General features: G+C 34.9%; 1 protein-coding gene across 5 annotated transcripts in view; it reads left to right on the plus strand.

Annotated features, from left to right (window-relative positions):
* The window catches only part of ROBO2 (roundabout guidance receptor 2), a 1,637,092-nt gene that overhangs the window by 1,548,537 nt on the left and 74,552 nt on the right, over positions 1 to 14,003 (plus strand). For 4 of the 5 annotated variants that reach the window (XM_027102521.1, XM_027102511.1, XM_027102532.1 and 1 more), the window contains 4 exons: positions 389 to 551; positions 2,154 to 2,320; positions 5,413 to 5,534; positions 12,590 to 12,821. In XM_027102521.1, coding sequence (XP_026958322.1) covers positions 389 to 551; positions 2,154 to 2,320; positions 5,413 to 5,534; positions 12,590 to 12,821 — 684 coding nt within the window. Of the gene's footprint in view, positions 1 to 388; positions 552 to 1,657; positions 1,798 to 2,153; positions 2,321 to 5,412; positions 5,535 to 12,589; positions 12,822 to 14,003 lie in introns of all 5 variants that reach the window. The other variant, XM_027102546.1, reaches the window with a different exon arrangement.

Consider the following 14,003-nt stretch of genomic DNA (forward strand, 5'->3'; position numbering starts at 1 on the left):
TTCAGTGATTAGCTCATTATCAACTAACAAGTTAAAGAGAGATCAATATTTTAAATTTATTGAATGTAAGAACTAAGCTTTACGCCACTTTTTCGTTTCTATACCTCTTGGTACGTAGCATTGCATATATGAAATGTGATACATTTGTCCTTAATAATCTTGTTATTTTATTTTCTCTGTCTAAAGAACAAGCAATTCTAGTGATCATGTGTGAAAGTAAATATTTACTAATATGTAGGAAAAATCAAATATTCACTTATATACTTTTGATTCATGAAGATGAATTGCTCACTGTCTATTCAAATTCTTTAATAGACTGTTTTCCTTTTAAGCATCTTTGTCAGCTTATGTAATCAGAAATGAAGCTTTTTCTATTTGTCCCCTCTAGAGTCTGGAGCAACAATCAGTAAAAATTATGATTTTAATGACCTGCCTGGACCACCATCCAAACCACAGGTCACTGATGTTACTAAGAACAGTGTCACCTTGTCCTGGCAACCAGGTACCCCTGGAACCCTACCAGCAAGTGCATATATCATTGAGGCTTTCAGGTATGAGACAGTTCCTTTTTTCTCCATTGGGTTTTTGCTTTAGCTCCTATATCCTAAAATCTCAAGTGAGCTATCCTGCTGTTTTATTCTAAGGACATGCTTAATCAGTGCATTTTAAGAATTTATCTTTTATATCTGACTTTATTCAAGAATAGACTTTAGTTTTATTTTTCATTCATACCTTAATTATAAGATTAAATATGCATTATCCATGCCTACGTCTGTAGGGATCTAGTTATGACATAATCACTTAGCTCTTGACCATTGTAGGGATTTATCCGATGTGAATTTTGGCTTTAGAACTAAGCAGAAAATAATTTAATTAGGCACAGGCGCTTTTTAAGTTATGCAACTGTTATTGAGGCATGGAAGCTTGGAATTTTACTTCCTAATAATTAGAGCAGAATTTAAAATAATTCCAGTGTTTTATGCTATATATTTGAATACGTGTATTGGCTATGCCTAAGAGAATATTAAAAGCTACAATTAAGAGATTGAGTACATGCACTTCTGATTGCTGAAAGGAAAAGATATGTCCAATTGTTATTTGAAATAATTGCCGTCAATTCAAGGATATAGACTATAATTTAGCAAATACTAGTATAAAATTGTTTTATGAGAATTTGAAAAAATAGTTGTACTAATGGGAAAATGTGGCTTCATATTTAGTTTCAATGTGCTTCTGTTTGCCACTATAAATACAGTGATAGCCTCTCTCCTTTTTAAGCATTAGGACAAATCATCACTTTCATTTTAGGCTTCCCTAATCTATTAAAGTTAAGGATCGATATGTAGTTTTCAAATTTCAAAACAGTGTTCTTCTATAAGTTTCATGCTTTGATGTAAAAAGACTTCTGAAAAATAAACAGACAGCCCTGAAAATCACATTTCCTCCTCATTCTAAACAAAAGCAGCATTTGACCTTAGACAAAGTGCTATAAAAGGGCATCCCATCTGCAGATGACTGTTAAAGGGTCCACACATACAGATTCAGAGATATTTCACCATTCCGAAGTGGTAAATCACAATACTGTGTAATGTACAATTTTATTAAAAATGTGACCAAGGGAAAATATTCATTACATGCTTCCTTTCTTCTTTTACAGATATGTAGTTTTAGAAGGCTCTATTATAATATTGCATGTGGAATTGATGCAAAAGAAAACACACCTTGTAACAGGAAAATGTATTGGCATAATTTACTCTGTAGTCCATTTATTCTTTCTACAGGTTAATTCTTTTCAAGGTATATATATATACATTTACGAGGACCATATTTATTGTATAAACTTGATGTTGTGATCTTGGCCTCTGTTCCTTTTACAGGTATTCATTTAGTGGCTGCTGTGCTTTAGCAAAGGGCTATCACATCTCCTGGGCTGAGTTTAATTTTGTTGTGCATGGCACTTCCGTTAGGTGGGCTCGGCTTTGTTGTTGAATAAACTGAAATCATCCAAATGTTTCATTTATTGGGCTGAACACTTCAAGCGTTGTGTGTGTGTGTGTTTAATTTTCAGCCATTAACCTTTGTCATTGATACCCAACTCCATTTCCAAGACCCTTATGACTGCTGTTTAAATGAAATTTCTGTTCATGTTTCAGCCAATCAGTGAGCAATAGCTGGCAGACAGTGGCAAACCACGTAAAGACCACCCTCTATACAGTGAGAGGACTGCGGCCCAATACAATCTATTTATTCATGGTGAGAGCCATCAACCCCCAAGGTCTCAGTGACCCAAGTGCTATGTCAGATCCTGTGCGCACACAAGGTAATTTCAATAGCTGCAAACATGACTGTTTCTAGAAGGAGGCATTAAACAGATCTTTAAGGGCAAAGGGGTTGCAGGACCAAAGATAAATGTGTCTGCATTGCTTATTATAATGTTTCGCTAGACCTGATCCAGTGAAAGAGAAGAAAACTTGTTGTTCACCTTGGTGAGTGTGTCCTCTTTCTGGAGTTGTCAGGGTCTATTTGGTAAAAAAGAAACAAAATAATTTGGTACAATTACATAGTAAGTTAAATTGGGGCTTAACTGTAGGGCTTTACTATATTTCAAAAGAAGGAAAAATGTTCCTCCTTCTTTGAAATTAATTGTACAATAGCAAAAAGTGATCTTTAATGGATAAAATGCCCTGTTAGGGATATCAAAATTACTTCCTCTAGTTCAGGAATTGTGTTTTGATAGTGCAGTGGGTCTCAAGGTGTGGTTCCCACAGAAGCAGCATCTGCATCACCTGGGGCCACATTAGAAATGCAGATTCTCAGACCCTGACTCAGAAGCTCTGGGGATGGCGCCTGGCAGCCTGTTAAAGTGCCCTCCAGGAATGTTAATGCTTAAGTTTGACAAGCATCATTACAGTGTATTTTATTAAACCACATGTTTAAAGGAACAATTTGTTTCAGGAAGCAGTAAACCAAGCTTTCTTCCCGAGGTATGCAATGCTTTTGACTAATAAAAAACGAAACAAAACAAAAACACCCACCCAGAATATTATAAGATCAAAATGGAAGATTTCTCATCTCATCTTTCATAGCCTGCCTTCAAACTGAGAAGTTGCTGCAGTCTAGGGGTTAATATGGGATGTTGAATTACAATTTTCCTTCTTACTAGTAGGTGAAGGGAATTAATAAAATAGAAACGGTGGCTTTATTCTTTGTTACGGCTTACTTCCCACAGGGTTCTTGAGAAAGGGTTAATTATGTCTTATTTGTAAAAGGCTTTGAACAAGATATTTATAATTCAAAGTAGTATTTTTATGCTATGAAAAGCACCATACAGCCATAAAATATTATTATAATTACAATGTAGTTCGGTGATAGTAACTAGCATGCTATTATAACAGAGAAGGGCACCTTAAAGGAATCAAGTCAAATAAAGTCACCACGTGATTTTGCAACGTTGCTGACATGATGACAGTCTAGGGAGGAGGGGATGCCACTTTGCTGTTGTTCTCTAAGCAGTAATGTGATTAATTTCCCATAATGATAAAGGGACTGTAGGTAAAGAACCTGTCTCAAGAGAAGGAAAAAGTACAAGAAGGAATTTGACGACCTGAAACTGTTTCTATTTTACCTTGCCAGGATCCGGTTGCTTTTAGTGTGTCTGAATTTAATGAGTACATTAAATTATTGAACTTGAAAATGAAGAGGTGTATGGTTTTAAGTCAAGAAGTTGTAGTACCCAGATCTTTTTTTTTTTTTTTTCTTTTTTGCGATACGCGGGCCTCTCACTGTTGTGGCCTCTCTCCCGTTGCGGAGCACAGGCTCTGGACGCACAGGCTCAGTGGCCATGGCTCACGGGCCCAGCCGCTCCGCGGCTTGTGGGATCTTCCCAGACCGGGGCACGAACCCGTGTCCCCTGCATCGGCAGGCGGACTCTCAACCACTGCGCCACCAGGGAAGCCCAGGATCATTTTTGACACCACACTTTCAGCAGCTTTGCATTCTGCAAAGCACCTCTTTGCAAAGAACACTTGGCTGTGTGAGCTCTTATTTTTCAAAGATATTAAATACTGTAGAATTTAGCAATTTCTTATTTCAGCAAGGCAGCAAGTACTTGTACCATCAAAGCACAGTAGATCATAGATATATCAGCAAAGATTAATAGTATTCACATGATATTAATAATACACACACACACACACACACATATATATACATATATATATATATATATGATTTCTAAATCAAGTAAAACTCACTGTGTTGTCTATGTTAAGGATGAAAAAAAGTGGAACTGGAAAAAAATTACCAAAATGTAGTCCCCAATTATTTATGTTCCATCTTAAGTTAGTGCACCCAATTTAAGTTATGGCTGAGATATGCACTTAAAAATATTTTTGCAAGAGTGTCGCATTGTGGCCTGAGAAAAAACAAGATTAAGAAAATAAATCCTTTTAAATTGGACTTTGTTCCTTAAATAAGGTGATTGAAGAAAAAAATGCAACATAACATTGCAGTGCACCAGTTAAAGAAGCTGATTTGAGTATGTGTGAAATTCAGTGTTTGATATCAATTTGATGGATTTGGACATCTATAATTTATCTTTTTTCTTAATGGACACATAGGATGTAAACCATTGTATGGGAAGTAGAGTAGTATTTAGGCAAATGGTGACTAAGGGGTCAGAACAGTTTATGACTGAGAGTATATCATTTTAAACATTGTAATTCTTTCTCCCTCCTAGCCCCCCCATCACTTCGAAAAAATAGCAGCATGATTTTTTGTCAGATATTGGAGTACTGTTCAGAATTTATTACATAGAACATTTTATCAGCATTTTAAATTGGTCAAAATTATTTTTGTGAATTTGGGAGGGTTCTTCCCCTTCTTTCCCTCATTTTGTTTACATTTAGTAACATAATTCACTCGCAGTCCCCCTAATTACTTTCTCTTCCACACTCACAGACTGAAATAGCTCAAGGAATAGGAACACACAACCTACTAACTGGGGAACGGGATTGAACAAATTCCTCAACAGCAGTTTTCAGACCTGGCCCCATTAACTACTTGGAAAAGTCCTTCAACATGGCAACATCTGTGTAAAACTGATGTTTCTAAAGAAGTCTTTCAGCACATACTTCATCCTTTAATAAGAAAATAATAGATCTTTCACAGCAGTGTACTGAGTGGGGATAAGGGGTTGCATACACTTTTATTAATATTATTTTAGTGAAGGTATCAGTTCTCAAATTATGTTCTAAAATGGTGGTACATATAAAATATGCTTTAACATTGTTTGTCCCAAAGAGTTCTTAATTTTTCCCCTGGAATTATTTCTAATGGCATAATATTGGCTTATATAATGTATATTAGAATCCACTATTAATTTTAAAAAATTGGGAATGGTTATCCCTGTAGATATCAGCCCACCAGCACAGGGAGTGGACCACAGACAAGTCCAGAAAGAACTCGGCGACGTCCTTGTCCATCTTCATACTCCGGTTGTATTGACTCCCACCACTGTTCAAGTCACATGGACGGTAAGTTTTTAAAGACTATCCTAATGGTAGTCTCTTTTACTCCTTTAAGAAAACAAACCAAAACAGAAAAAAGCAAACAAACAAACCAAAAAAAAAAGTAGCAAAAACACTCACCATTTAAAGTCAAGGTGTAATCAAAGGCAAAGAAGAAAAAAAACTCAGTAGATAAAAGTGTGACTAGAGTAAAAATAGATCGCAATATAAACAATACGATCTGTCTCCTGAATTTTTAAATGGCCTTACTGAGATATAATCAACATACCAGAGTTAAAGTGTACAACTCAGTATTGTTTGGTATCTTTGCAGAGTTGTGCAGTCATCAGCAGAATCTGATTTTAGTACATTTCATCATCCCAAAGTGAAACCCTCCGCCCATTAGCAGTCACTCCTCCGTTCCCCTGACTTTAGCCCTTTGCAACCACTAATCTGTTCTCTGTCTATATAAATTTGCCTATTTCTTCCATGTGAATGAAGTTATACAATATACGATCTTTTGTATCGGGCTTCTTTCACTCAGCATGATGTCATTGAGATTCATCCATGTTGTAGCATGTATTATTAGTACTTTGTTCCTTTTTATTATAGAGTAGAATTCCATTGTATAGATGTATCACATACATCTGTTTATCCATTTATCAGCTGATTCATCTTTGAGTTGTTTCCACTTTTGACCATTATGAATGATGGTGCCGTGAACACTTGTGTACACATCGACGTATATTTTCATTTTTCTTGCGTATACTTAGGAATTGTTGAATTAAACTCTCTGCTTAACGTTTGGATGAACTGCCAAAATGTTTTCCAAAGTGGTTACACAATTTTATGCTCCCACAAGCAATATTTGAAGGTTCTAGTTTCTTCCACATCCTTGCCAGTTTCTCTTGCATCTTATCCTGTCCTTTTGATTATAGCTGTTCTAGTAGGTATGGGTGGTATATCACTGTGATTTTAATTTACATTTTTTTAATGACTAGTGTTTTGAATCTTTTATGTGCTTATTGAGCATTTGTATATCTCCTTTAGAGAAATGTCTGTTCAAATTCTTTGCCCATTTTTAAATTGAGTTGTTTGTCTTCTTATTATAGTTCTATAATGTTCTTTACATATTGGATACAAATCCTTTATCAGATATATGATTTGTAAATATTTTCTCCCAATCTGTGGGATTTTTTTTACTTTCTTAATGATGTCATTTGAAGCACAAAAAATTTTATTTGAAGTTCTCTTCTAAATATAAATCAATCATCTTCACATTCTTTTAGCTGAATCTCATCCAGCAGTACCAAGAAAAGTATTTAATTTTAATAATTTGACATATGTAGTAAAAAAAAATTAATGGGTTTTAAGAAGTAGATTGATATTTTAATATATGCTAAGAAAGTCCAATTCCAAATTCCATGCATTATTAAATGTCAACCTGCCCACTGTTATTTCAAAATACAAATGTTTTCATCGCATGATAGTCACTGAAATGAAAACAAGAAATAGCATAAAAATAGCCATATTACTCATATTAGAGGATATTAACCCTTGTATATGTATTTGTGTCTATGTGTGTCTGTTTTGTGAAGAGCCAGATAATGTTCTTCCCTGTGCCTAATACAGTTTTTGCCAACTTCTCATTTATGCCTGAGATCTCTTGCCGCTAAAAATCCATGGGGTTGATAAAAGGGCAGTTTTTTAAAACCCCCTGTATTTGTGCTAGATCTTGTATGTTGTGTAAGTAATGGTCATTTGAGTCATGGATATCTAGAAAATTTTCACTTTAATTATAATATTAGAATTATATCCATCATAATTAATTAGAAAGAATTATATTAATTAGAAAGTATTTATAATTATGACTATTAGCTTTGTTATTGTTTTTGTGGTAGTAGAAGAATGACTGTAAGTTAAAAAAAAAAATGGATTTTTCCCCCTTAGAATCCAAGTTTCTTTAGGGAACTATTTCACCCATTTCCATCAATTCCCTTAACAAAAGTAGTTGAAAAAGGAAAACCAGTTATTTTTCGTCAGCTCTTAACTAATTATGTTTGAAATATGAAACGCAATGAAGAGAATTATTCCAGCGTCCTCTTATTAATAAAACCATTGAGCAAACATAGTTCAACAAGCATTTTTTGAGGACCAGTTTTGTACTAGATGTGGGGAAACACTGTATAAAGAGACACAAATCTGCTTGAGAAAAACATGGGAATTCTTAATGACGGTACACAGGGATAAGGGCCATAACTGTATGTACACATTTTATAAACACAGGTTTCAATCAAAGAGGAAGTGATTAACTCTATCCTCAGGCATCAGAAACAACATTATCACTTATCTACATCTATACGGGGAAATATAGAGGCATTATTTATTTGAACAGAGGAAACTAAATTAACATTTAAGGCTGTTTTCTCCAGTTCTATAGACTTGTAAAAGGAAACCAATGCAGACAGGTTGAACAGTGTTCCCAGTATCCTACAACTATTTACAGGTAAAGATAGGATTAGAATTTCCTTACTTTAAACCTACTTTTTGTGTTTTTCACTTTAAAGATAAACTATAGACAAATATTTAGTTGAAAGAAATACCTTTTAACTGTGGAATTTCAACATATGATCCTGGATGGGGCACTTTACTTCTTAAACCACACTAGTCAAACGTTTAGTGAGTACCAAACTGGGTAATGCTTTAACAAAAAATAAAACTAAATTTATGTTTTAAGAGTAATTATGATTATTTAAGATTACATTGTTTCCCATTTTATTTTTTATTTAATTTCACATAGACTTATTCTGTTTTCTGCATATAATGGTTTCTATTCTTCTGCTCCCGTGAAGGGAGTATAATGACCTCATCATTTTTCCAATGGCACAGAAAGGATATCATCTGACATGGCTCTTCCATCTTTCTGTAGCTTTGGCTAGATACCAAACAAATAAAGCCAAGGAAAGGGTTATATTTTTAACAACAGATTTTTCCTCATTCTCAATTGAAAAAGTCTTTTCTGCTTTGTTGTGAGTTTTGAAGGGGTTTCTTTTTTAAGCTGCTTCTAAATGTGGAAATTATTCGGGTAAGAATCAAAGTCATTATGTTTATGAAGTTAATCACTGTAAAAGTCACTGAATTTAAAAGAATAAATCAAATTAGATAAGAATTTCAGATCAGTAGTCTGGGAGTTCTTCCAGGAAAGGGACCTTGTCATATTCATCTCTATATCCCAAGAAACTTGTCATTTCTAGTTTGCATATCTCTATCCCTCATGAACTTGTGTTCTGAGAGTCCAAAGTTCGTGTTTTCATTTCTGTTTTTTCAGAACAAAGCATTCATTATGAAATACTTTTTCAGTTAACTGTCTGTTGAATGATCAAATCAGTTGTTTTCATACATTTTAACTTTTTACTTTAAAAAAGAAACCATTCAATTATATCACAAATTCCCCACGAATTTGTAGTTACACATGAGATAAGTATATATTTCAGAGGTAAATTTTAGTGAAATAAATTTAGGCTGGAAGTCAGATCAGTTGCCAAAGAAATTGTAACCAAATATTTCATTTTCATGTCATATTTTCAACTTGCTAAATGTGTATGTTCTTTGAGTTATAACACTGTTAGTATTTGAGTTATAGACATGTTGATGTTTGAGGGAAGAAATATATTCACCAGCCCATGTATTTCGATTAGGGGTCAGCTGATATGGTTTATCAATAGTTGGCAGGATTCTATTACCAAACACATAGGATGTTTGAACTGGAAAGACCATCTGCCTGCCCCACAAGTCTAATCTTGAAGCAACAATACTTAACAAAGGCTACTTTCTAAAAGTGACTGCTGTTATAATAAGGGTAGGTAAAAATGATGAAAATGGCTGTTTTACAAAGAAAGTAGCAATAAATCCCTTATTTTAAAATCATTATTCTAGTTTTTTTGTGTGTGAGTGTTTTGTTTTTATTCAAGGACAAAAAGGATTATAGGCTCCTTGCCCCTGAAACATCACAGCTACTGGAGTTGAAAGAGTGTTTTGGCGAACTTGAATTTCAGAACTCAATTAAACCCAGATCAGTTACTTAGAAGGCTAAGCCCACCAAAGGAAATTCAATTTGAATTTTCAGTATAGATGGAATTTTTAAAATTGAAATGATAGATATTGAGCATCTCGCTTTAAACCTTTTAATGAAAGTGCTGATTTGAGGGCCACATATGGGCCCCCATTTTTAGTATATCCCGTACGTAACAATGCTTTATCATTGTACAGCTCTAAAACTTGCAGAGTGCTTTAAACTGTATTAGTCATTTAATTGTTTCTGTGCCCTTGTAATATGCGTATTATTTGAGCAAACTAAGTAAACTGAGGCTCAGAAAGTTTAAAAGGCTAAGCTGTCACTTAATAGAGACCTTGTGACCTGAAGACTGAAACTCTCTTCACTTCACATGTTCCTTAAGACAATTCATTTGTATTCAGATACCAGAAAATACCAATTTTTTAAATTCTATAAGCCCATGCATGGATTTGTGGCTGGACTCTGATTATAATCAACTCTAAAAGAAAATCCTCCTTCTTATAACTAGAATGTTAATAAAACTAGTGACAAGCATAAGGTTTAACTCAAAAGTGACCACTTGTCAAAAGGTGCTCCAAAAGTCAGTGCTGTAGAGCACGTATCCACTAAAAATCCCACCTATTTTTTAATAGGTAATATGCAGCATTTTCATTTTTGCTTTCACCTGCAACAACAAATTTCCTTCTGAAAAGAATGTGTAGCAACCGCGCAAAATCAAGTTAAACTATTTAGCTATTAAGTAGGCCATTAGAATACACTGGTTGAAGGCAGTGTACACTGAAGTGAGCAAAGCAATGTTGTGTAGTAAACATTAGCTTCATAAAGTCCTAAAACACTTAATTAATGAAAACCAAACATGGATAAAACCAATTTACCCTGATTTACAGACTCCCTTCATCTGGAAACAGCTGCTTAATGTCCTTCTTAAAAACACAGCTTGCTTCTTTCAGTATTAACAAGCTATTATTGTGAGTTATGTCTTTCTTTCAGTATATAAATTCACTTAAAGTGAATGCAGAGAAGTTTATAAACTGCAAGCTTAATGTTGTTTTAACATATGCTGCAGGGATTTTTTTGAACATTGACAGTTTTGATGAAAGGCATCTCTCCTGGCTCTCATAAATTTACCTTTTTGCTTTTTACTTGCCTTGTTTTATAATGTCAGAACAACTTCTGCTTTTCAAAAAATATGTATTTTGGTGTGAACACAAACTGGTAGCATGCATTAGGATTCAAAGATCATGAGCTTTGGTATCAGAACCGAGCTTACTTTTCCTTGACATAACCTCATACAAGTGTAGCACTAATTCCACAAATCTTTGAGGGTTAGAAAACTGTCAGGTGGGTGAAGGAATTCTTACTTGTTGAGACTCATCTGTGAAACTGGAATTAGCTATACTTAGAAACACACATGCTCATGCTTACCAACTTTATGGATTTTTCTAGCTTGGACATTCTAAATACCAAAAAAAATGTCCCTTTGTTTCACTGTATTTTGATTGAGGTTCTGTATTTTTTAATTTTCTGTCTTCACTTAAAAAAGTATTTTAAAATGCTGCAACTAATGAAGAAATGCCAGAAGTTAATACATGAAAGAATACCTTTTGTTTATTATGTGTTAACAGTTGGATCAAGACATTTTTAAAAAGCTGAAGTAACCGTTTCCATCATCACCTTCTTTATTTCCTCTCTCTCCTCAACTTTCCTAAAATGAGGTTATTCCATCTCTTCTCCATTGAATTTTACACTTTGACAGTGAAATATGTCAAGTTAAAGGCTTCTTAAAATATGGCTACTAAACTATAGCATATGGAATATTAATTGAAGAAGGTGCTGTGATAGTTATATTTGTCAAGCATTTCTAAAAAATGGCAAGACATTAAAAAAGTTTAAAAAGCTAAAAGTCCCTTTATCCCTGAAATGAAACAATGGTAACTCCAATAAAGACTCTTCAATAAATGTAAAACAAGAACTTGTTTTTTGATATTTTTTGATATTTTGATATTGGTTTTCAGGTTCCAAATCTCAGATTTTTATTAAAAACAGCTGCTTATCCTCTGTACCTCAAATGAATGAAAGGATCAAGAAAGTTGTCAGGTTGTGCCAATAGTGGGATATTGGAGGAGCCAGAAGTTGATAACTTAATAAATGTCTTTCATTTAATATTTGTTAATGGGTATAAGCTTTTCATATGCATTTAAAACAGACGCTCTGGCGCCACAACTCTCGAGTCTCTTTCATATGCTTCCTTCAGCTACAGGAATTTTACACATTCTGTTCCTACTCTTCTTCCCCTAACTAAGTCTTACTTTCCATGCAGACCTCAGCACTTGTTCTTCTTCCAGGAAACTGTCTCCCCTTCCTGATCACTCAGCTTCCTCTCCACTCTAGGCTTTCTTAGCTCCTAGTACAACTCACTCATAATATCTGCGTATGCTTATTTGTTATGAATGTAACCTGCCCATTGTTTGAGTGATCATTAAAAAATGCCCACCTTCTACCTGAATTCTATGCACCATGAGGCCTGGGACTGACTCTACTTTCATTCTCCAGTTTTACCCTCAGAGTTAACAGAATAACTGGCACCTCTTAGTAGGAACTCAGAAAATGTTTGAGTGAGTGAAGACATTAGTGAATGAACAAGGGATGAGAATGGAGATTCCGGACAAATAGCACACTACATATAAAACCACAAAAATGAGAATTGTTGACTACAAAAAAAGAACAAACAGACAAGCAACAAAGCTAGAAACATTGGCATGTCTAGGCCTTGACAGGCTTTTGTGCTAATCCAAAGAATTTGAATTAATTGAGTATCTTAGCTGCTATGAAGTATTTTTAACAGGAGAGAATGTTGTTCCACTCTTCATTTTGGAAATAACAACTCAGGAGCAACGTGAACTCAGAACTGGAAAAGGATATTAGAAGCAGGGAGATGAATTAGAAAGCCATGGCATCACTCAGACACTTCCATTTGGTTTCAAAAGTCTTTTGCTTTGTTTTTCAGGTTGATCGCCAACCCCAGTTTATTCAAGGCTACCGAGTGATGTACCGTCAGACTTCAGGCCTGCAGGCTACATCAACATGGCAGAATTTAGATGCTAAAGTCCCGACTGAGCGAAGTGCTGTCTTAGTCAATCTGAAAAAGGGGGTGACTTATGAAATTAAAGTTCGACCATATTTTAATGAGTTCCAAGGAATGGATAGTGAGTCTAAAACAGTTCGTACTACTGAAGAAGGTCAGTATTCAGATTTCTAACATAAACCAAACTTAAACCATAATGAAATCAATTTCTGTTGAAGTTCTAGTTTATCATCTTCCTTAGAAGGGTAGCAAAAGACATTCTAAAAGTCAATCCAGGAAGTATCATTTTCTCCTTTTATTCTGAGAATTTCATAGAATCTAACAACTCAAAAAGATGACATTCAAGTAGTTTGAATTTTCCTTAAGGAAACATTCGCTTCAAATCTTGTTTTTCAGTGCACTGGAATTTGATTATAATGTTTTCCTATTTTTTTTTTTTACACATGGATTTAAGACATTTGGCTTCATTAAAGGACAGGCTAATGGAAACCCAAGTACACAGGCTGTTCTTTGTCTCTCTTTGTTTGGGTAGAGTAAAGCATGACATTTCCTTTCATAAGCCTGCTTCCCTATGGGCTCTGCCAGTCTGATTCATAATTTCTAATCCGGAAGGCCCCTTGCATGTTTGCAGCAGCATTCTTCTTAGTGATGTTCCCTCTCCCTCTTCCCTTTGTAACTTTTCTTACCTGTAGATACTTTTAAAGTCAGTCTGTGATGGACATGAAATTAATGTTGGTCTCAACCAGACCATTTTCTAGCGTCTCCTTCCCTAAACTAGAGGTTTATAATGAATGCTATCATCAACGTACAAAAAATCCGGGCTTCCCTGGTGGCGCAGTGGTTGAGAGTCCGCCTGCCGATGCAGGGGACGCGGGTTCGTGCCCCAGTCCGGGAAGATCCCACATGCCACGGAGCAGCTGGGCCCATGAGCCATGGCCACTGAGCCTGCGCGTCTGGAGCCTGTGCTCCACAATGGGAGAGGCCACAACAGTGAGAGGCCCGCGTACAGCAAAAAAAAAAAAAGAACAAAAAATCAGATACCAACTATAATAAATTCCCCCCTTTTCTGCTTTTGTACTAATTTTATGTACAAAACCATATTTTATATAAATCAATATAAGAGCAACCTTAAGAAAATGTGTGTAGGTTGTTCATGGTAACATAGATGTACATGTTTGACCAAAGAACTTTTAAATTATACATATCTTATAGTAAGCAACACAGAGAAATTTTATCTTCATATTGGTTTACAGTGTGCTATACTGACATGAGCTGAAGTGCATATTTTTAAAGGCATCATTAGTCTACCTTTAAGATTTGTAAAGAAAATAAATTA

The sequence above is a fragment of the Aethalodelphis obliquidens genome, unplaced genomic scaffold (assembly GCF_003676395.1).
Source record: "Aethalodelphis obliquidens isolate GAN/ISIS:26980383/991018 unplaced genomic scaffold, ASM367639v1 scaffold1, whole genome shotgun sequence".
Lineage (NCBI taxonomy): Eukaryota > Metazoa > Chordata > Mammalia > Artiodactyla > Delphinidae > Aethalodelphis > Aethalodelphis obliquidens.